Here is a 23,466-nt window from a genome sequence, read left to right as displayed (position 1 = left end):
TACAAGAGGAATAGAGGGGCAAGCAACACAGTGCTGACCTCAGGCAGCTCAGCAGAGTGACATCATGTGATATTTACTAACAGCCATCATGCCATGGGTCTGCGGAAGAGAGGCAGCCTCTGCAGAAAATAATGCTCCCTGAGTAGAGTTCAAACTAAGCATGTGAGCAGTCATTTCTGGGCAGGGAAAGTGGAGGAAAACCCGGCGGAGCTGGTGGCCAGCATACAAAGACTCTAAAGCCTGGAACATTAAAGTACATGCATCTGTGTTAACAATGCTGGAAGCTGCGGGCTGGAAAGAGGAATATGGTGAAGAATGAAGCTAACAGGGAAGGTTGGAACAAGTTTGTGAAGAACCTTGGATAACAAGCTCAAGACCGTGGACTCCCCAACCCCTTGGGAAACAAGGCATTTGGGGGTGTTTAAGTCAGAGTCTTGAGGTGAAAGTTGTATAACGTCAAGTTTGCATTTCTAGGTGAACACTACAATATGAATTTACAGCAAAAAAATATTCCTATTAAGACCAAACCTAAGAGTAAACACCCACAGTCTCTGACATCAGCCTTGACATCAGCCATAAACAGTACAATGCTGTACATACAGATGCAGGAAGCTAAATTTGGTGTTATTTTAATACTAATCTTTAAATATTGACATTTGTTCAGAAATGTAGAAAACTTAACATATAGGCCCTATAGAAACAGGCAGAAGGCCAGACTGAGCTCACAGGCTGCACATGGTAACAGGGGCATCCGTGAGCCACAGGCTATACACAAGAAGGGAGGTGGGTTCTCAGTTACTTTTCCTGTTGTGATAAGCTATCCTGGAAAGGTAACTTAAGGGAGGAGTGGAATCTAGCTCACAGTTCAAGGTACAGTGTATTATGATGGAGAAGCCACCACAGCAGAAGCTTGAGGTAACAGACCACACTGCATTCAAAGAACGATGAGAGCTAGTAATCAGCTTGCTCTCTCTCTCTTTTGAATTATTTTAAAACCTTAAAATTAATGTGTGTGTGTGTGTGTGTGTGTGTGTGTGTGTGTGTGTGTGTGTGTGTTTCTGATGCCCCAGAATACCTATGGAGACCAAAGGACAATTTCTTCTACCATGTAGATCCAAGTCATGTCTTGGAAGCAAGCCTTCTCACCAACCCCAACTTTCTCCTTTTTATTCAGACTGTAAACCCAGCCCATAAAATAATGCTGCCCATAGTAGGTGGGTCTTCCCATTCCAATTAACTTAGTTAAGATAATCCTTCACAGGCATGACCAAAGGCTCATTTAATATAGACAATCCCTGACAAGTGTGCCTAGAGGTTTGTCTCCTAGATGATTCTAGACTCTATCAGGTTTATAATATTAACTGTAACAGGGGAAAGAAAAATATAATAGAAGTGCCAAATATGAGACACTGGGACTCCGTGGGTACAGTGATGAGGTTTTATCACAGCACGGATGAACTGTCTCCTCTGTGTCTGCCATACCTTCTGAGGCAAAGGAAGATGTCTTTAGATATCCCACAGTAAAGACACTTACTGACTCAAAGATTTCTACTCAACTAAAAGGCAGACCTTTTTCATAGGCCCTGCCATCAGACACAATTACCTTCCATGTTTCCATTCTAACACATGTTCTAGAGTTTTGTTGCTCTGAAGATTTGGGGGTCTGATTCTGTTCTGATCAGCTGCTAACCCAACTTCTGTATTCAGTCAGTATGCATTAAAGCAGGAAGAGACGTAAATACCTTTCTTCCTAGACCCACAGTTCTGATTCACTGAATTTCAGGCTGCTGTAGGATTTTAAAGTGTCTGAAACATCCGACAAATAAGCTTTGAGCTGGGTCATACTTTTTTTTTTCATGGACAGCGCCACAGGGTGGCTAGAAATATGAAACGGTAAGTGGAGTCCTTAGAAGGGAAAGTTGCATTAGCCATAGTTAGGATACAAATTGGTGTCAATTTTAAAATGCATGAGAGGCCAGACAGATTGCTCGGTTGGTAAGAGCACTGGCTCCTTTTCCAGAAGGCCCAGGTACCATTTCCAACACACACACACACACACACACACACACACACACACACACACACATGACAGCTCGCAGGCACCTGGAACTCCAGTTCCAGGGAAATCTATCGCCCTCTTCTAGCCTCTGAGGGTTCTGCGTGCTGGCAGTACACAGACACATAAAATAAAAACAAATCTTTAAAAAATGTTAAAATCATGCCGGTCAGGGTTGGTGGTAAAGTGCATATTTAGAGCACAGTTAGACTTACGGAAAACCACTGTACAGTCCAAGTGGCTGATCAGCAGTATATAACCAGTTAGACATTCATCTCCTCAGAATACTTTCAATGGGAAGTCTAGACATGTGTGTGTTTTATGGACAGATATAGCTCATGTGAATCAAAATCAAGCAATATAGAGAAAGACAACCAGAGATAAGCAGTTCTCTTGCCTTCAAACTCCTGAGTATTTTGGCTCCTGCTTGTACACAAGGTAGAGTAACAGGCTAGTTTGCCCCTCTGCTTAAATGAGTTAAGTGGAAACATTCATGAAATGTAATCTTCAGACATTAGCATTTGTCAGCATAGAGTAGTGTCTGAGAGAGAGAAGCCCATGCGGCAAGCACCAGACTGTCCTAGCCTCAGGAGAGCTGCTGCGCCCCAGGGAAAGAAGAGTTGTCGATCAGAGATGAGATGAGAGGAGCGTCTGCAGAATGAGGTGGGGTCAGGTGGGGTCATAGGGCCTGCAGAGCACAGCAGCAATGCCAGGAGGGAGGGAAGCTGCTTGGACTGCCAAGCCACAAGTGCAGCCTACAGGACACGGAGAACTTGCAGACCCAGGAACCTCCATGAGTTTAGGAGATGGGTGTCCAAAAAAGCAAGACAATTAACATTTCCAGGGAAGAGTGTCAAAGAGTATACATACAAGTATACACACACACACACACACACACACACACACACTCATGGAGAAAGATGGAGAGGGAGCGAGAGAAGTGAGGGAAGAATTCTCCCTCAAATCTTCAGCACAGTGATAATCAGCATATACTTTGTCCCAAACCTGGGGACTAACCATGTGAAAGGCCAGAGGGTGTAGCTCAATGGTAGAAGTGGAACATCATGGCACATGCACAAGGCCAAGCGTGTGACCTTCAGGGTCACCACAAAGGACAACTGTGGCCCTGTTGCCAAGCAGTTGTAGTTAAGAAAGTATAATGCATAACCCAAATTGACTTTTAGTAGCTACTTTTGAGTCCGGCAAAGAAAATGAAGAACAGTAGCTAACATCGGTGAGATGGACGTATTGGATCCACAGAACTATTCATCTTTAATCCCTCAATACAAGTGACTCAGCACTTCACAGGTGAGATAATTACTCAGAGAGAAGTTGACTAACTTGGCCATGTTCTCATGGATAATAAGTAATGAAATCAGGATTTAAAGGAACAGAGAATCTGTCCACATGCCTAACCCACCTAGTATACTGTTTTCAGTGGAAGTGATGCCCCAGAGAGGCCTTCTCTCTTTTAAGGGGGAGTGGAGAAGTAGATATGGGGGAGAAAGGATGTGGGGAACTGGGAGGAATGGATAGAGGGAAGGCTGCAGTCAGGATATATTGTATAAAAACTAATTCAAAAAAAAAAAGAAAAGGGAAAGAATTTTCTATACTATACCAAGTAAACCTTATCAATTTGATCATGAAGCTAACCTTGCAAATGATGTCAATAATCAAATGGTCTCTAGTGCACAGACTAAGACAACTGGGAAAGGATGCCATCTCTGAGGAAGCTCTACCTGCTATTTCATTTGCATGACATTTTTCTAATCTCGAACATTTGTTTCTAATGTACCACCCAGAACATGTAACTAAAGACATCAATCTAATCATTACACACCTAATTATACAATCAATAATAGAAGTCCTTCAGAATGTTCTCATCAATCTCTAGCAACAGATTTTTGCCAAGGACATGAGCAACTATGCCCCAGAGGGCTACTTTGGAATGGAATGATATTCATTTTATAATAATAACAACCTTCCAACTGCAGCTCCTGATGGAACTATACCTGAGGCGACTCAAACACTTGTTCCAGGTGGATGATGTGTTCATGTTTGACAGTCTTTAGGATGTTCACCTCCCGCCCAAGTAACTTCACTGCAGAACTTCCAGCCTGAGTCAATGAAGAAACAGGTTGCTTGTGAGAATGCCACTCCCGCTTTCCTCAGTATGAAAGTCGGCTATGTCTTACCCTTTTCTACAGTTTTAAATGGCATCTTTGTTAAAACACACTCGAGAGACAAAAATAAGAACTAGTTGTGTCATGTTGAGTTGATATCCCTTGGAGGCCTGCTCCTCTCTGAAGAAAAATAGAGGTGGCTCTCCCACCCCCAAGTCAGATCAAATTATGTCCCTTCGTTTCTTAGTCCATTTTCAAATCGCATTTTATTTGGCTTTGATCAATCTCTCGAACTGTTTCCATAAATTTTTTAAACATAGCCTCTGACCCCTCATTTCAATTTTAACATATCTTTTTGGTATTCCAATATTAACGTATCTCTCAATCACAGTGACCCTTGTGCATCAGCCTAACAAAAACAAATCTTCTGGGAACTCAGTCAGAGATGGTTTTGTTGTTGTCTTGTTTTGATTTAGTTTAGATGTACAATACAAATGTAATATATATTACTATATTTACATTATATTATGTTTACAATTAACCTAGTATTTATGTTACTTCCTGGTCTCCCTGGTTAACTGAAGAGAAAAAGAGAGGCAGAGGCTTTGCCTTAAGACTAGTCCAAGCCTAGTGTATCTGCTAACATCTAACCCTTACTGTGCCTGGAACAAAGGGTAAAATGAAGATAACTCCAGGGAGCACATGGATATCCCTCAGATGGAGGCAAGCTTGTCTCATCATCTAGAAAATTCTAGGATGCTCTTTATCTTCTCCAACTCTGGCCCATATCATCAGCTCCCCTGATACTGAAATTACCATTATCTGAAGATAAATATTCTCCTCTTTTATGGGTCTTTTCTCAAGATAATAAGATTCTTGAAAGAGTAACAAAAGACCGATTTCTGCACACACCTTTAGCTCCAATTTGAATTCTTAAAAAAAATAATGATTCTTAAAAAAAGGAAACAGATTATAAAGCAAACATATTCTAGTTTAAAACATTTACTCAGGGGCATTCATGGTTCCAATCTCTTTCCTGTTCGGCCATCACTGGGGGCGGGGGGGAGGACACTGACCACTCTGCTACAGTCACCCATGTGTGAAGAAGGCACATTTTAAGCTTAGCCTAGATGCTCAGAGAAATGGTGACCATGAGGAGTAAAAATTTCTGCAAAGAGTAGATCTGGAAAGTTAGAAATTGTTCTCCTGCTATTTTCATCTGTTCCACCTCTTTCCCCAAATGTCTTGACCTGTACACACTGCAATAGTATATTGTCCAGTTCCTGTGTTGAAAGGTATCGTTTATTTCCTCTGCTTTAGTATCTCCAATGCCAATACCGGTACATGAATGAGAGAGTAATTGCTAAAGTTGGAACTATAATCCCCAAACTGAACCTTTAGCCCAACTAACAATAAAAAAGCAAAGAAACAGCGGGCCAGGCAGCCCTGCAGTACGCTTCAAATTGCAAAGGATACTAAAAGGGCTCTTAGGTGCTTTATTAAAGTTGACATGTCCACCTCATTAAACTCAGGAATTTATTACAATTTTAAAATACATATAGGTTACTGCTTAATTTTATAGATCCAATACTTATCATCACTAATCCAAGGAGAAAACACCACAATGGTGTCATTTTGCTTCTTTATCCAGACAGAGAAGTTTGTAAAAGTTGATAACGAGCTGATGTAAAGTTTGAGGTCTTAGAATTTACCTAAAGAGAAGTCCAGTCCTCTGCCAACAACTAACAGAGTCAGCAGATACACGGGGACAGTAGAATAGACTGGAAGGGGGTGGCCAACAGTAGAGAAAGACAATTAGATGAGAAAATAGAAGAAAACGGCACCAAACTCAGCACGGGCAACAGAATTTACGTCTAGCTAAGACATCCATGCTGAAAGCCCTATACCTATGTATACTGAGCACTAGTTCTGACTTCAGATTTACTTATAAAGTTTACGTATTGACTTATACAGGTTCTGTTGATGCTTTTGCACTCTCCAGACAGCACGAGTCTGCCTGAGTACAGGAACTAGACCCTTCACAGGAGATTAGAGTGGTCCCCATACTTCTCCAGCGGTTAGTCCAGTCCTGGCCCTCAAGGGAAGACACAAGCTGGGTTAGTGAGGGAAGTTGCACTGCCCACCCCTACCCCACCCTGGCACTGTACCCTGGGAATGCCACACGGAGAAGCCTTACCTTTTCTTTATTCACTTTTTTAATCGCCCACTTAGCTCCCGTTTCCTTGTCTATAGCTTCAATGACCATTCCAAAGCTCCCCTGCCCGAGTATTCTTCCAAAGGTATAGAATTCCTGGAGACAAACAAACAAAAGAGTTCCTCTGCCTCTGTGGCATTCACCAGGCATTAAGAATGAACACACAATACTGAAAGCTATCTGCCAAGGGAAGATGAGTTCTGTTCTAGGGTAAGATCAAATAGAGACACTATTTTCACCTGCTTCAGTAGAACCACTGATCTAAACCAAGAGTCTTTCTGATTTATCATTTAGCTTTTGTTTTCAAAGACAGAATGAACTAATTTGGTCAACAGTAGTGTTCCGGTTCACAGCGCAAAGTAAAAACCACACAACTCTCTCCTTTTCATTTCTTGAGGATTAGTATGTGTAAGTTTCTGTGGTGCTGATCATCCACAGAGTGCAGATGAGTTTCTGAACTGATCACACACAGGGCCCAGGACACATGCGACACCGGCTGGGGCAGGGCCACTAGGGGAAGCCTCTGTGGGGTCAGGAAGCTGAAGCCTCCCCTCGAGATCCCTCTCTAACTGTGGTAATGGTTGGCAGTGCAGCCACCCTCGCCTGCACAATCAAACAGGCCACACAGCTTGTGTTTCCTGAGCTTACGCTTCTCTCTTTCTCTTCCCCAGTACTGGAGCTACAGAGAAGCTGGGGATTCAAATTCTGAGCCTCATGCTTGCCCTGAAAGCACTTTACTGAATGGACCATCTCTTCAGTCCTTACTTCATATTTTTATATTAATTAGAACCCTGAAAAGAATGATGAGGTATTTATCTAAACTGGAAAAATGGAGAGGTCATCAGAGCGGTGAGCAGGTGAGCTATGTAAAATTATTTGGCTTCTGAGTCATCAAAAAGTCTGAACAAAGAGTGTATTACTGCCTTTAGGAAAGGATTCTTAGTTCAAATACCCCCAGTTTAGGTGAAATCCCTTGGTCCTGCATGAGTGGGAAATAGTCTGCAATTCCTTTAGTAAAAACTTCAATGTGCTTGAAATTTTACTGTGGTCTTTACTTCCTTTTTTCAGGTTTACTTTTTAATTGCCTCTGTCACAAACCATCGGCTCAGAGGAAACCTGAAAGCTCGGGTCTGGTGCTTCTTTCCTCGGAGTCATCCATCACCTCTGGCTCTTACAATCTTTCTGCCTCTTCTGCACAGATCCCTGAGCTTTAAGGGGATGGATTTGATGAAGACACCACATTAGAATTAATTGCTCCAAGGATCTCGGCACATTGTCCAGTCATGGGTCTCTGTGTTAATTCCCATCTACTGCAAGAAGCCTCGCAGACGAGGGCTGAGCGAGACTCCTGTCTGTGGGCATGGCACCCTGGCACCCGCACTCATTTCACTGCTGTGTTCCTTTAGCAGCACAATAGATTTGGGTTTTCCCATAGTGCCCATGACCTCTCCCATCTTAGGTTTACATATGAGTTTACAGGGACCGTGGCGGTACTCATAAGACCTGCAGAGGCTTGAGCCAGTCAGGTCCAGCACTAGAGGGAGACGTGGACCTGAAGTCCACCCCTAACCAAGATGCTATTTGCAGTTGATTCCTGCTGGCAAGGTGAACGTTGGTTTTCTCCAGTGGAGTGTCACCGCATATGTCAGGCACACTCCAGGGGAGGCCCATGCCCAGGAGAACTCGGCCAACACAGAATGGACTCCACGGTTTGTGTGTTTCTTATTGGTGTGTCTGTGTGTATACGTGTTTGTGTGTGTATGTAAACTTCGAATCTTTGTCCTTTCGGTCTTTGTTTATTTTGGCTTTTGTGTTTGGCAGGAGTTTGTTTTATTTTGAAAGACAGAGGAAGAACAAAGATAAAGTTGTGTCGGTAGCTAGTGAGGAAGATCTGGGAGGAGTTGGGCAAAGAGAAAAAATGGTCAAAATATATTGTGGAATTTTTTAAATTAAAATAAATAAAATTGATTTAAAGATGAGACAAAATAATAAAAAGACGAAACCTGAGCCTCTAGCAGCGTTAGCTTGCTTCCTGCATACCTCGATATCTGTGCCATTGTCCATTCTGATGTGTGGAACTTTTCCTTCGGTGACATTGCTCCGACTCCACTGTGGCTGAGAAGGTTTTCTCTCCACATTTAAAGTTCTTATGGACTAGGGCCAAAAGATAATTTTAAAAAGCAACGCTTAAGATGAAATACTCTTTTAATGACGAATGCTAATGATAAGCTTTGGTGAATACCATGCATATAGCATTTACTGTACACAAAAGAATTGACTGTGGTTTTCAAATCCAGGGCACAGTGCAAGTCACTGGCTCACTGGGGAAGGAAGACCTCCATGTAAGGCTGCACGGGTCAGAAGTTTTAGGTGAAGAATAGGGGTCTGACTCTCCCTAAACATACTGCTCCTTATCACCATACTCATACTAGATGAGATGTGTGGTCTCTGCTGTGCTCTTAACACAGATGACTGCAGCCACACCAGCTTGATGGGGAATCCACACATTATTTGAAAATCATGTGAACCAGCTTTGTAAAGTATATTTTATATTCTAGATAGATAGCTAGAACGTCATCTTAGATAATAAAACTATAGCTTACACGTTAACCTTTGTTAATCTCACTCTGTATCAGTTGAAGAAAATGATCAAAAAGTCCGATTTAGATAAACATGGAGAAGTTTTTTTCCTGTGTAAACAGCTTTAAGGAGCTAGACTAAGAATCTTAATTGTTTGGGATCCTGAGAAATAATTTTGACAGTGACCGAAAGTATCACAAAACACATAAGCAGCCAACTTTGCTCATCTTCTGTGGGCAACACACAGTTCTTTATGAACTCTAAGAAGGCAATGGCTTTGCTGGCAAGGGCTCAGAGGACAGGAGGAGAGAGGGAGCTGTCGACTTGTGTTGTCGAATCTTCAATATTTACCAAATCTTTTAGAGAAGCCTCTCTGCTGGCATTTCTCTCTTTCTTCCTCTCTTGTGAAGCAAAGATATCTGCACTGGCAATACTGGATGTCTGTGACATTTCCACCACCACAACTGGAGAATCGCCTGGGGAGAGTAGGCCAGCCTGAGAAGAGGCACAGTGGGGGCAGTCTGTGGGGATCTCATCCAAGCCACGGCCAGCCATGTGTTTAACTTCGAAACGAAAACAACTCGAAAGAAACGTTCCCACTTTTTGAAAAAGAAAACCAGATCAAAGGAATGTGCTGGGCTGCTGGTAAAGAATACAGCTTCCTGTTGGTGAGGTCCTTGGGTTAATGAGGTACCGCACTTCACGCACGGGAGCTGTGGGCAGAAAAGAAGGCACCATTTAGCAAACTCCTATCCTATCACCTCCTGACAATCTCAGGAAAACCAGCAACTAGAAGCAAATTACTCCACCAAGAAAAGGTCATTGTTAAAACAAAACTGGACCATAACATGGTTACTACCAACAACAATAAGCCTAGCTTATTTTTTAATATGATTATGGCTAAAAAAATCTAAAAATATTGATGTGATGTAGAACATATGGGTTTCATAATTTAAAGCCCTAGCCTGCTAGCTAATGGTCTCAGCAAATATCTCTAATAAACTTCACTAAAAAAAAAAAAAAAAAAAAAAAAAAAAAAAAAAAAAGAATAATTTGATTTTATAAAACCATTTAACTGCAAAAGTTCAGAGAAAATATTAAAAGCATCCTTCCTTTAAGAGGGGAATAGTGGGTACAAGTGTTTCTTAAGTTTAGTATTGGGGGTTTACAGAACTCTACCGAGCCGGGCTCACTGCTTCCACGGAAGCGAGCGGGAGACGTAGGAGCTGAAGGGGAGAGAATGAACTCCTTGGCGCAGGCTGGAGGACACCTTGGGAAACTCGCAGAAGCCAAAGGAGCTATTGCGGTTTTATGTTATCCTACTTCAGACATTTTTAAAGTGTATCTGATAGGCAGCTTCACCTGGCTTAAGAGGCATAGAATATACTTTTATCCTTTGAAGCGGAAAATACTCGCTAGCATAGGAAATTAAATGTTCTTAACTTACTAAAGAACTATATTTCTAGTCTTAGATACTTAGTTATTACTTTTTATTTGTTTTTTTTGTTTATTTATTTATTTATTTGTTCTTTGACAATTTCATACAGGTACAAAATGCATGATCACTCTAACCCCTACCTTCTCCCTCTTCCTACAACCTGCCTCCCCTCACTCCTTCCCCTCTACATTTCTTTCTCATGTTCCTGTGTGGTGCGGTATGCATTTTGGGTCCAGCTATGGTCCTCCATCCTCTTTTCTTCGCTTTCAGGGTATCAGGTGCCTCTGACTGGACTATAACCCTCAACTGTTGCTTACTCTCAGTACCTTGGTCTAGAAATCGATGCTTCTGTGATTAGGGTTGATGGAAGTTTTGTCTGTAGGCAAGGTGATGCTATGTCAGATAAATTTTAACCAGAACTAAGTGCTGACCTTTCTTAAGTCCTTCATCGGTTTTGCTTATTATATTTTTTAATTACTTGGATTATACCATATTTGGTCATATGCCATATTATATTGGATTTATATTTAAATTTTCCCAATATCAAAGCATTTCTGATAATATTGTTATTATACTATGAACCCTGTGATGATTTGTATATTCTCGGCCCAGGACGTGGCATTATTAGAAAGTGTGGCACTGTTGGAATAGGTGTGTCACTGTGGGTGTGGGCTCTAAGACCCTCATCCTAGCTTCCTGGATGTCAGTACTCTGCTAGCAGCCTTCAGATGAAGATGTAGAGCTCTCAGCTCCTCCTGCACCATGCCTGCCTGGATGCTGCCATGTTCCTGCCTTGGTCATGGTATCTCTTCACAGCAGTAAGACCCTAAGTGATCCTGATAAATTATTCCTTTATGATACTGGAAAGATGGCATGTTTGTATTTTGAATTTTCAGTTCCATTAATAAGTTAATTTTCCCCCTTTCAGACGTGTCTATTAGTTTTAGAGATGAGATGCTCATTTCATAAAATAAATTGGGAATCTTTCCATTTTGTTGTGCTTGACATAACACATAGCGAGAGTCACCAGGCCCACAGGATTTTATCAAAGGCACTGCTAGCTCTTTATCCAACATTTATTCTCCCACTCTTCCTTACTAACAGAATCCTGGCTTTGTTAGAGGCAGCAATGTGCTCCTTAACTTCCACATATCCATTTCTTGGCCTTAGGAGTAGCTATGTGACTTACACAGCATCATTGACACTGCTCTCAAACAACATGTGTCTGAAGAGTGGGAAGATGGCTTAGTAGGCAAAGCGCTTGCCATGTAAATATCCAGGTTTAGAGCCCAAACCCACATATATCCAGACATCTGTAACCCCAGTAGTCCTACATCCAGATGGGAAGTGGAGAATCCATGCAATCATGAAGGCCGGCTAGCCTAGCATAGGCCACAGTGAACAAGAAACCATCTCAAGTAAGGGAGAAAACTGTTGACTTCCCCACATGCACAATAGCACATATGTGCTGCACTCTCTCTCTCTCTCTCTCTCTCTCTCTCTCTCTCTCTCTCACACACACACACACACACACACACACACACACACGCACGCACAAGCATTTAAGAAAAGAAACTGCATGTTCTAAAACCTTCATGAAAGCCAGAAAAAGAAAATGCTAAACAAGCAGTCAATAGCAAACTTTGAATAAAGGAACAAATTTAAGATCTGTTCAATCAAATAAATAGCCTCCTTACTACCTCCCAGGCTTGGTCTTGTAGCTCACTTTGCTGCTCCTGATTTACTCAGGGTTTTGCCTTCTGCTTCCTCGGTGAGAATATACTCTCTGAAACTGTCATTTGCCTCACTGTGGCTTCTGTTCGTTTGAGGGACTTTCCTATCCACCTCACTGAAACAGAAGGCCTGTGCCCTCAGTCCCCTCCCCTCACTTTAATTTCTTCAAAGTACTGATCACACCACTCAGGGGGTATCACAGCAGAGCTCATCTTCACATTTAGTGTGGGGGGAGTGGTTTGAACAGATTTGGCCCCATAGATTCATGTGTGTGATCACTTGGCCATAGGAAGTGTGTGGTCTAATATGAGGAGGTGTGGCCTTGTTGGAGGAAGTGCGTCACTGTATGTGCAGGTATTGTGGATCCCTGTGCTTAGGCTCTGCCCAGCTCAGAAGACAGAACCTCCTCCTGGCTGCCTGTGGAAGGCAGTTGCTGCCTTCAGATCAACATGTAGAACATTTGGCTTCTCCAGTACCATGTCTGCCTGCATGGTGCTGTGCTTCCCACAACGATGGTAATGGACTAAGTCTCTGAGAGTAAGACAGCCCCAATAAAATGTTTTCCTTATAAGAATTACCTTGGCCATGGTTTCTCTTCACATGAAGTATACCTTAACTTTGACAGCGAGTGAGTGATTTTTATACAAACTTTGGAGCACCGTACAGTCATCTAGCCCCATTCTATCTAGTTCATATAACCAATGTCTTACCATGGCAATGTTCCTCACAAGAAGGAAGGGAATCTAGTAGTCAATCTCATTTGTGAATGAAAGCAAGAAAATTTTAAGTGCTATACTTGTTTGTATACAATGTAAATTGTACTACATATTCTAAAATCATTTAGAAACAATAAACAAGTCAGTCCTGTAAGTGTAGCCTTTCAGCAAAGCAGAGAAGAAACGACTTCTGTGGTTTAAACTGACAGTGGCAAGTGTGAAGAACAGCACAGGAAAACTTCTCTCCAGAGGGGCAGGGAGAGGGCACCATGGTAAAGCAATTGCTACACAAGCCTTGGGACCTGAGTTCAATCCCAAGCACTCACATAAAAATCCATGTGTGGTGGTACACACTTATTCCAGATTTGGGGAGCAGAAACAGGAGGGTTCCCGGAGCTAGGTGGCCCAGACAGCCTAGCCTAATCAGAGAGCCCCAAGTCCCAGTGTGAGACCATATTTATAACATAAACATAAACAAAACGTCAATGGCTCCTGAGAACAACACCCAAGGTTAACTTCTGGTGTATGCACATTTACTTGTACACACACACACACAGACACACACACACACACACACACACACACACACACACACAGACACACGGCGGGGGAGGGAGAGAGAGAGAGAACAGAAAAAGAGAGAGAGCAATCTTACAAATGCTTGACTTCAATTCCAAGTGCATGAAGCAAGACAAAGATAATTTGGAATGTTGCTGCATACATTTTATAGAGTGATTTTACTTCAGACCTAGAAGAGAATGTTTTGCATTACAGGATAAATATAAATCCTGTAACCATCAATGACTCAGAGCAATGGAATAGATCATCAAATAACAGCTTTTATGTTCAGCAAATAGTGCTTTTTCGTGGCAGGTGTAGAAAAGTCCCATGTCAAATGCATAAGGCATCGTTCTATGGATGTGCTAATAATGATGATGCCATGGGTTTTATTTTTAACAATGAGAAGCATGACTTTTATAGAAGTCTATAAAATGATTTATAATGAAAAGGCCTACTTAACTGTAGCTGAGTTTCTTCTCATTAAACCTACTCCTAACAGCATGTTTACAAAGGATAAGGAGATGGCTTGGTGGGTAAAACATTAGCTGGACAGGCACGAGGGTCTGAGTCTAGATCCTCAGCACCAAAGCAAGGTGCCGTCCCACGTATCTGTAACCCTGCTGCTAGGCCGCTGGGTGGCCCAACAGTCTAACACAATGAGCAGTGGCTCGCTCCAGTTCTCAGCACATAGAGCGAAAAGCAACTGAGGAAAACACTTTTAAGTCAAACTCTGGCCTTCACACATGCAGGCACAGCTGAACATAACCACAGACTCAGGAATATACCATGTACAACACACACATACACTCACATATACACACAATCACATACTCACACATAATACATACACATACATTCACACACCACACACACACCGAATCTCAGACATAGCACACATACACACCCATACCATACAAACACACAAACCACCTCCACCACCACCACCACCACATCTCACACACTAATGCTTCTGCAATTGCTGCTTTTTTTGTTTGGTTCTTACGGGTACTTCCAGTACTGTGTTGAACAGAGGGCTGGTTAGGTGACTCAGCCAGTAAATCCTGGTGATCTGAGTTTGGCTCCCAGGAACCATGTAAAGATGAAAGAACATGTGCACCCCCCCCTCTCTCTCTCTCTCTCACACACACACACACACACACACATACTAAGAAAACCTAATTTAAAAAACAGTGAACATGCCTGCCTTGTACTTCATTGTAATGAAAAAGTGCTGTTGTTTCAAACTGACCACATTAGCTATAGTGTGTTCATGCCTTTCCTATGCTAAAAAGTTTTCCTTCTATGCCTGAACTGCTAAGAATTTTTACCCAGTAAGAATGATGAACTTTTGCCAAATGCTCTTTCTATATCAAAGGAGATGATGTGGTTTTTAACTTTCACATGTCAATGTGACAGGTCACAGTGACTAGTCTGAAAATGTGAAGCAAGTTTTTCATGACAAAGTGCCTCTCACTTGGTCATTATGTGTATGTGTTACTGAGTTGAGTCACTACTGACTTAGTGAATTTTTTGCATCAGTATTCTGAGACAGTGGCTTATAGTTTTCATACAGCATTTTTGTCTAGCTTATGTATGAAGGTGACACTGGTATAATAAAATCTAAAGGTATTGTTTTATTGTGTCTTTTAAGAGGTTAAGGCATGGCATGAAGTAGACGTGGTGTCCGTAATCAGGATGCTATTTGCAATCGATACCTGCAGGCAAAAGGAAAAACAGTGTTCTTCCATGGAGTGCGCCTGGGTATATCAAGCACACCTCAGGAAAGACTCCATGCACAGGGAGAGTTGGCCAACACGAAGCACACACTCCACGGTTTCTGTGGGCTCTCTGTTTGGTTACCATATTGGTCTTTTCACTTGTTTGTTTTGATTTTTATTTTTTGTGGATTTGTGGGGGTCTTTTGAAAGGGAGAAAAAACAATGTTGAGTTAATAGGGAAGTGAAAGAAGCTGAGGACTAGAAACATAATCAAAATACATAAAACAGATTTTTGAATAAAAAAGAAATATTGGTGATGATTTTTTCAGTGTTCGGTAAAATTTAGGTATGACATTATCTAACTAGTCCTATCTTTCTGGAAGGTGTTTAATTACTTGTTCAGTTTCTTTATTTTAGCCCAATTTAAAACTGAGTAAAGGTATCTCTTCAAAGAAAAAAGACATGAAAATTGCTAACAGGAATATGAAAAGATTCAACATCAGTAATGTTTTTCAAAAGGAAATAAAAACATGACAAGCTATCATTCTACACCTATGTGAAATGTAATAGTCTGAACATGTAAGGGCTCTTACTGGTTCCTCATTTGAATATACGGCCTCTAAATGGTACTATTTTGATAGTTGAAGAAACTATAAGAAGAGAGAAGGATGTCAAAGAGATTGGGCACTGGTTCTTTCTCTGCTGCCTGACTGCTGTGACGCACACAGCTGTCTTCCTAGCAAAATGTTTTTCCCAAACACATGGTAACAGAAAAAACAACTGTGGACCAAACCCTCTGAAACCATGAGCTAAAATAGTTATTTCTTTTCCTAGGTTATCCTGCCAGATTTGTTTGTCATAACAACACAAAGCTGACTAATACAATACATAAAGAGAATCATTACTTAAACAGACAAACAAGCAAACAAAAAACAAAACCAAAAATATATAAATGTTTGGTTAAGAAAATTGGGGACTTCAAGTTCAATCCTCAGAACCCAAGTAAAAATACTAGGCACGGTAGTGCGGGCTTGTGATCACAGTTCTGGGGAGAAAGAGACAAGAGGATCCCAGGGCTAACTGACCAGCCAGTCTAGACTAACTGGTAAGTTTAGGGTCACTGAAAGTCCCTGTCTAAAAGGAAAAGGATATCGTTCCCCAGGACAACTGAGTGTCTTCTGGCCTTTGTGTGCATGCAAACACACATAGCCACTAAAAAGTGCCAGGCACCAAGGAAGGGAGAGGTTTCCAGGACTTGATGGCTATGACTTCAGCCAAAATACCCAAAAAAGGAGAGAAAGATCCTGTAGAGACTGTCTCCAGTAGACAGGCACAGCCTCCAGTTGAGGGATGGAGCCACCCACCCATCTCAAAATTTTTTTCTTTCTTTTTTTAAATTTTATTGGATATTCTCTGTATTTACATTTCAAATGTTATATATACTCTTCCCTGCCACTCCCCTTCCTCCTCTCCCAACTTGCTTCCATGAACGTGCTTCCTCTCCCAATTACCCTCTCCACCTCAGTGCGTTGGCTGTTGATGATGTTGTTCTTCCCATGAGGATCCAAACATCTCAAAAATTTTAACCCAGAATTGTTCATGCCCAAAGGAAAGATGGGGAAAAAAATGGGACAGAGACTGAAGGGAAGTCCATTCAGAGACTGTCCCACCTAGGGATCTATCGCATCTACAAACATAAAACCCTGACAACTATTGCTAATGCCAAGAAGCACTTGATGGCAGGAGCCTGGTATGGCTGTTCCCTGAGAGGTTCTACCAGTACCTGACTAATACAGATGCAGACACTCACAGCCAACCATTGGACTGAGTCCAGGGACCCCAATGGAAGCGTTAGGGTAAGAACTAAAGGAGCTGAAGGGGATTACAACCCCATAGGAAGGACAATACAAACTAACGGGACCATCCAGAGCTTCCAGAGACTAAACCACCAACCAAGAGTAAACATGGAGGGAGCCAGGGCTCCAGATACATATGTAGCAGAGGATGGTCTTATATGGCATCAATGGGAGGGGAGGCCCTTGTTCATGTGGAGGCTCGATGCCCCAGCATACAGGGATGCTAGAGCGGTGATGCAGAAGTGGGTGACTGGGTGGAGGAGCACCCTCATAGCGGCAAAGAGGAGAGGGGCATGGAAGATGGGATGAGGGAACTGTGGAGAGGGGAAATGTCATTGGAAATGTAAATGAGTAAAACGATTAATAAAACATGTGCAGTCACATACACAAAGATATACACACATATGTACCCATACGCATTTTTGTAAGACAAGCAGTAATAAATCCTGCTGAGGAAGTGAACCCTAGTATACCACTGGTGTAGATTGGTACATACAGTCTGACAGGGAGTATGGTATGAAATTTCTAAAGAAATTAAAAAGAAGAACTATCATACAAGCCAACCATGTCTCCTCTGGTATAAACATGGAGATGAGACGCCAGCTCCTAATGAGTCCCAATGACTCCTGCACTTTATGGTACTATAGCAGTATTCACAATAGCCAATACGTGAAAAGGCCAAAATGCCTGTTGATGGACAAGAGAATAAGAAAATCTGATATGTGAATGTGATTTTAGGAAGGAAATCCTTTTCAAATCAAGTTTAGTGTATCTGGTTTTATGTTGAGGTCTTTGATCCACTTGGACTTAAGTTTTATGTAGAGTGATAGATATGAATCTATTTACATGGAGATATACAGTTAGACCAACACCATTTGTTAAAGATGTTTTCTTTTTATTTCCTCACTGTATAATTTTGGCTTTTTGTCAGAAATCAAGTGTCCATATGTGTGTGGATTTACTTTTGGGTCTTCTATTCCATCCCACTGATCAGCATTTCCATTCTTATGCCAATAACATGTGTTATTACTACCATTACTCTGTAGCACAGCTTGAAACTGAGGATGGTGATACCTCCAGACTTTCTTTTATTGTTCAGGACTGTTTCAGCTGTCCTCAGTGTTTTTATTTTTCAATATGTAGTTGAGTATTGTTCTTTCAAGGTCTACAATAATTGCATCGGAATTTTTATGTGAATTGCATAGAATCTGTAGATTGTTTTTGGTAAGATATCCATATGTACCGTTAATCCTACCAATCCATGAAGCTACCTTGTGTAGCCTCAATAGGAGAAGATGCACCTTCTTGTTGTAGTTTGATAGGCCAAGGCTGGTTTATATCCATGGGAGGAGAAGCAGATGGGGGTAGGGATGGAAGGAGAGGGTGAGGGAAAAACTGTGGTCAGGATTTAAAGTAAATAAATTAATTTTAAAAAGAAGGAAACCCTGCCATTTGCCACCATATGAATGGATCTAGAAGATGGTATTCTAAATAAAATTAGCCAAACACTAATACTCCCCATATATGTGGAGTGAAAAGCAAAAAGATCTCAAATATACAGACAAAATGAAATGTTTGTCAACACAGTGTCAGGAGAGAAAAGAAGCAAAGATGTTAAAGGGATATGAAGCAGGTGTGCAGAACAAACAAGCCTGGAGAGCTAATGCACAGTGGGATCTAAAGACAGCAACGCTGAGCTGTATTGGGAAACCTGTTAAAGTAAGTCACTTTTAGTTGCTTCCTTCACAAAACAAATATACAGGATAATAAATACATTAATCTGCTTTACAATGGTATGCGTATGTGTGTATTACCACTGTGCTGTAATTCTCAAATATATACAATATATGCTAAATAAGTAAGCAGATAAATTTTCATCTTAAGATGAATGTGGAGTATCTGACAGAAATTGTCCCTCTAGCTACGCTTAGACAGCATTTCCTTCTGTCCACCTGTCCTCAGTAAGCCAGCATCACAGTGTCACCACACTGATATCAGCTTCACAGTTCTTTCTTGCTCAAGCTCTCGGGTTTGCCTGTTAGCATAGTGGTACTCGGTAGCTCCTTCCAGGAAGTGGGGGAGTTTCCATGAGTCACCCAGGAGCTTCATCTCTGTTCTCCAGCCCAACAGCCAATACACTGGCCAAGTCCTGCTTCTACCACAGCTGTTCTGAACAACACACTGAATAGACACGGGCAGAATCTCTGGGCAAGAACGAGATTTCAAAGGTAACTTTTTGGATGGGGGGGTGGATAAATTCAAAATGCATTAGATTAACAAAAGCCAAAATAGGACAAAGGCTTATTCGTGTGCATTTCTTTCTCATTAATAGACTGATCTGACAGATTTATTAACAAAGTAAATCCTAGTCTAACCAGTCAAATGTTATTCATATTTTAGAAGCACAAAAGTAAGCACCGAAAACCTTTCTTTATGTAAACAAGAAGACTAATAAATCTTTTCTACAGAATCGTGAAATTATGTTCAAATGAACATAAATATAGTAAGATCTGTTAGGAGCCAAAGAAGCTTCTGATATAATGTTTCTTTGTGTCCCCACAGACTGGACATGTGTAACAATAAAATAAAGCAAGGAAAGTAAGTTCAAGTCCTGTCAGCATTTGACTAATGACAAGCTTTCTTTTGGCTAAAGATATTCCCTTCATTTTCAGAACCAAGCCAAGTCAATGGAACATTTCTGAAACTAAGAAATCTCTGAGTTTTTATTCAATCATAAAAAGGTTTCTTACATATTGGCCCTAGAAAATACACTCGCAGCAATTTCCTCAAGAAAATGAACACAAGAATGGTTTTACGAGATATAACTAGCTGCAATTTTCTTTGCCAAAAGCAATTTTTTTAGTTTTCTTTGCTAGGACTGTGTCTACAAGAAACCTAAACAGTCAGTCAATTCAGTCAAAATAAGTTCTATTCAAATCAAGAAGAAGGGCTTTCTAGGCTGCCTGACCGAATGCAGAGCGCCCGACCGATACTCAGTTTACTCTGTAGCCTTTAGCGTGCTCATAAGCCTAGAGAGGAAGCAATGACCTTTCCAGGACGCGCTCTTCCACTACAGACACCCGCTTCACCACCGTCCCGGAGGCATGGCTACAGAAATTATGTCTTATAAGCTTATTTGTAATAGAGGTATTTTTAATAGTTAATGCAGGGCTGGAGAGAGAGCTCAACAGCACTTGTTATATTCCAGAGGACCAGGGTTCAGTTCCCAGCACCCGCATCAGGCAGCACACATGACTTTAACTCTAGTTTGGGGATCTGAGATCCTCTTCTGAACTCTGCAGGTAACTGCGTGTATATGGTGCACATACATGGACTGAGGCACACATAGATACACATAAGTCAGTTTTAAGTTGCAACTGGGTGACAGGAGCTATTAGTTGCTGTGCTGTGTTTTGTTTGCTTCTGTTGTGAGTCACTCCTGACTGATTAAGCTACTGAATGGAAGACAGTCTCAAACCACCCATGTTAAAAACAAACAGCAAAAGCCATCAGGGAAAGGAGGGGGTTATATAAGGTAAGGGCTTCTCAAAGTGAGTGCTGAGGGCTTACTTATGAACCTAAAAAAGACTGGGCACAAAGGATTAGACCTCTCTGTGACTTCATAGAGGAAAATACGTGAGAAGTGTTAACCTAACATAAAGGGCTTTCTAACATTAACAGTTGCCAACCATGCAAGGTAGGATATCTCGGTCAACAGAATTGCTAGAGTAGAGTCAGGAAGGCCAAGTGGCTGGGAAGCCAGAAAGGAGATCTTAACATCTAGAGGTTTCCTCTATCCCTAAAATGAATTGTCCTACTAAGAGTCACCTGAGATGCAGCAACCAGTGGGAAGAGTGGAAGGCAGTGGGACTCGCCTCTGCAGAGGTTTCAGCGTTCCAGCGGAGGTCCTGCTGTCCTGCCACAGACCTAAGCAGTTACAAGCCCTACCGTTCGCCTCGGCCAGTTTGAATTTACCTGTGACAAAGCCGTGGCTTTAGATTTACATGTGGGTCAGGTGGCAATAAGATGGAGAAAGGGGAGGAATTGAAAGCTTGGTGTGCTGAGAGGTGACCCTGATAGAAAAGAAATGGAGAAGGAGATGAAGAAACTGTGAGAAAAACGAAACCGGCCCACTATATGTTATCAAATCAAAGAATAATGGGTTTGAAATTAAGAGTTGCTCAGGGAGGAAAGGCACTTGCTACCAAGCCTGATGAATCCCAGCACCCACATGGTGGAAAGCAAGAACCTTACTCTTGACCTTCACATACATGCTGTGGCATGCCCACATCTACCCACACACACATATACTATATACATATGTAATAATTTTAATTTTATTATATTAAAAAAGTACATCCAAATATATTATTAGATAGATAATGTAGATAACTCTAATATAAACATACAATATATTTTGTGGTCTCTGCCATCATCTGTATCTTGAATGTTCTCAGGAGCACCACAAGAGAGGAACTTCCAAAAGGCAGCAATTTTCCATGAAATTACTTTGTTGGCTAAGAAAATATGTGATGTAAGTCCCCAACTCAGATGTAGGAAATGCATTCTGACCCTCGATATCATGATCAAATATGAGAAGCATAGCTCAGAGGGGTCAGTCTCCACAAATGGGGAACACCTAACTGCCTACCAGACACCAACAGACGCCACAACCAGTTTTAGGAAAATAACATTAATAAAATGTGACCAAAAGCAAACACTACTTCTCTGAACTATCAGCCCTTCCGAGACAGAAACCACTTCCTCTTTAGTTCATTGTCTGATGACCCTGTCAGCAAGACACTCCCACTCAATACAGACGGAGACGGTGATTCACTGGTAGGAACCGTGTTCAGAGCTTGCAAACACAGTACACATTATGACATACATAACACCGCTTTACAACATGCAAAACCAGAACCTGTGAAAACCAATCACCAAGAACAGTGCACCATAATCCAGCCTCTGCTTCATTTGACATTGTATTCCAAAAAAAAAAAAAAAAATGCCACAACCCAAACTCTACAGAAGCCAAGCTACAGTCGGGTTGAATTCCCACCTGGTTCTGAGGGTTTCCTCTCACACTACATTCCCAGAATAACTCTAAGAGTCCTGCTCAAGACTTGCTTTTACTTGTTTTTCAGGCATCTAGAAGAACATAAGAGAAACATTTCTTGTCCTTTTTTTTCCTTGCTTTTTGCTGGGTTTGTTTGTTATAAAGAACATGAAGTTGGGTAGGGAGGTGAGGAGAATCTGAGAGGAACTGGGAGAAAACATGATCAAAATACAGTGTATAAAAAAATGTCAATAAAAATAAAACTTCAAAGAGGGGAGCTTTGATATGTGTCCAGAGGTTTAACAGTGGCCTGGCTATGGGATGGTGAGGTAGGGAGTGAGGTGGGCAGATCCAACGTTTTCTGATTGGATTTCAGGTCTGCTCACACACACACACACACACACACACACACACACATATGTAGTTTTTTTTATTTTATTCATTCTTTTTATTTATTCTTCTCTTGTATATTACATCCTGACTCCAGTTTCCCCTCCTTACAAGTCTCTTCTCTCCCCTACCTCCCCTTTTCCCTCAGACTCAGCCCCCTTCTCATCTCCCCTCGGAAAAGAGCAGGCCTTCCAGGGACGACCACCAAATACAGCATAGCAAACTACAATAAGACCAGGCACATATTTCTACATCAAGGCTGAACAAGGCAACCCAGTAGGAAGAAAAGAGTTTAAAAGGCTGGCAAAAGAGGTAGAGACAACCTCTGTTACCACTGTGAGGACTCTCACAAGAACACTGAGCTATACAACCACAACTATATACAGAGGCCCTGGGTCAGACCCAGAGTCTCTTTGACCTCTATGAGCCCACTTGAGTCAGTTAATTCTGTGGACTGTGTTCTTGTGGTGTCCTTGATCCCTCTGGCTCCTCCAATCCTTCCTCCTCCCCCTCCACAGGACTCCCCAAGTCCCCCCTCCCCCCGCGCAGTGTTTGGCTGTAGGACATTTGTTTCCACCAGTTTCTGGATGAAGTCTCTCTGAGGAGGATTGTTCTAGGCTCTGGTCCCAGCACATCCTGCAGGCATGACAAACTGCTGGTTAAAAGTTTTGTGCCTGGGTTGGTATCCAGCCATGAGGCATATCTTGAAGTCATGAGTTAGAGTTCACCTGGTGAACAAATCAAGGAGAGGCTCCTCAGTCAGACAACAGAGCAAACAAGGGGCAGAGAAGTAAAAGAAAATAGTTTTCATCTGAAAACAAAATCCAAAGGGAAGAGGGGGGGGAATCTATGTCTTGTTTGAAATAAAAAGGAGGCATTTCTAAGAAAGGTTAAACAATGGTATTTTCACTGACAAAAAATCATACTGGGCACAAAAAGAGGGTGTAATAGTGAAGCAAGAAAGCATAGGGAATGACTTAGCAGCCAGGGACTACACTTGGGCTACACACACCTGTCTCCTTA

General features: G+C 41.7%; 1 protein-coding gene across 1 annotated transcript in view; it reads right to left on the bottom strand.

The window, feature by feature from the left end:
* The window catches only part of STK33 (serine/threonine kinase 33), a 62,518-nt gene extending 53,048 nt beyond the window's left edge, over positions 1–9,470 (bottom strand). Inside the window, exons 1-4 of the mRNA XM_080913025.1 lie at positions 9,326–9,470; positions 8,435–8,548; positions 6,377–6,490; positions 4,069–4,173 (exon numbers count right to left, since the gene is read on the bottom strand). Coding sequence (XP_080769151.1) covers positions 4,069–4,173; positions 6,377–6,490; positions 8,435–8,548; positions 9,326–9,424 — 432 coding nt within the window. The 5' untranslated portion in view covers positions 9,425–9,470. The remainder of the gene's footprint in view (positions 1–4,068; positions 4,174–6,376; positions 6,491–8,434; positions 8,549–9,325) is intronic.
* Between the last annotated feature and the right edge of the window lie 13,996 nt (positions 9,471–23,466).

The sequence above is a fragment of the Micromys minutus genome, assembly GCF_963924665.1.
Source record: "Micromys minutus genome assembly, chromosome: 2".
Classification (NCBI taxonomy): Eukaryota; Metazoa; Chordata; class Mammalia; order Rodentia; family Muridae; genus Micromys; species Micromys minutus.
Note: the sequence above shows the minus strand (reverse complement) of the source record. Positions and strands in the feature narration are given on the sequence as shown.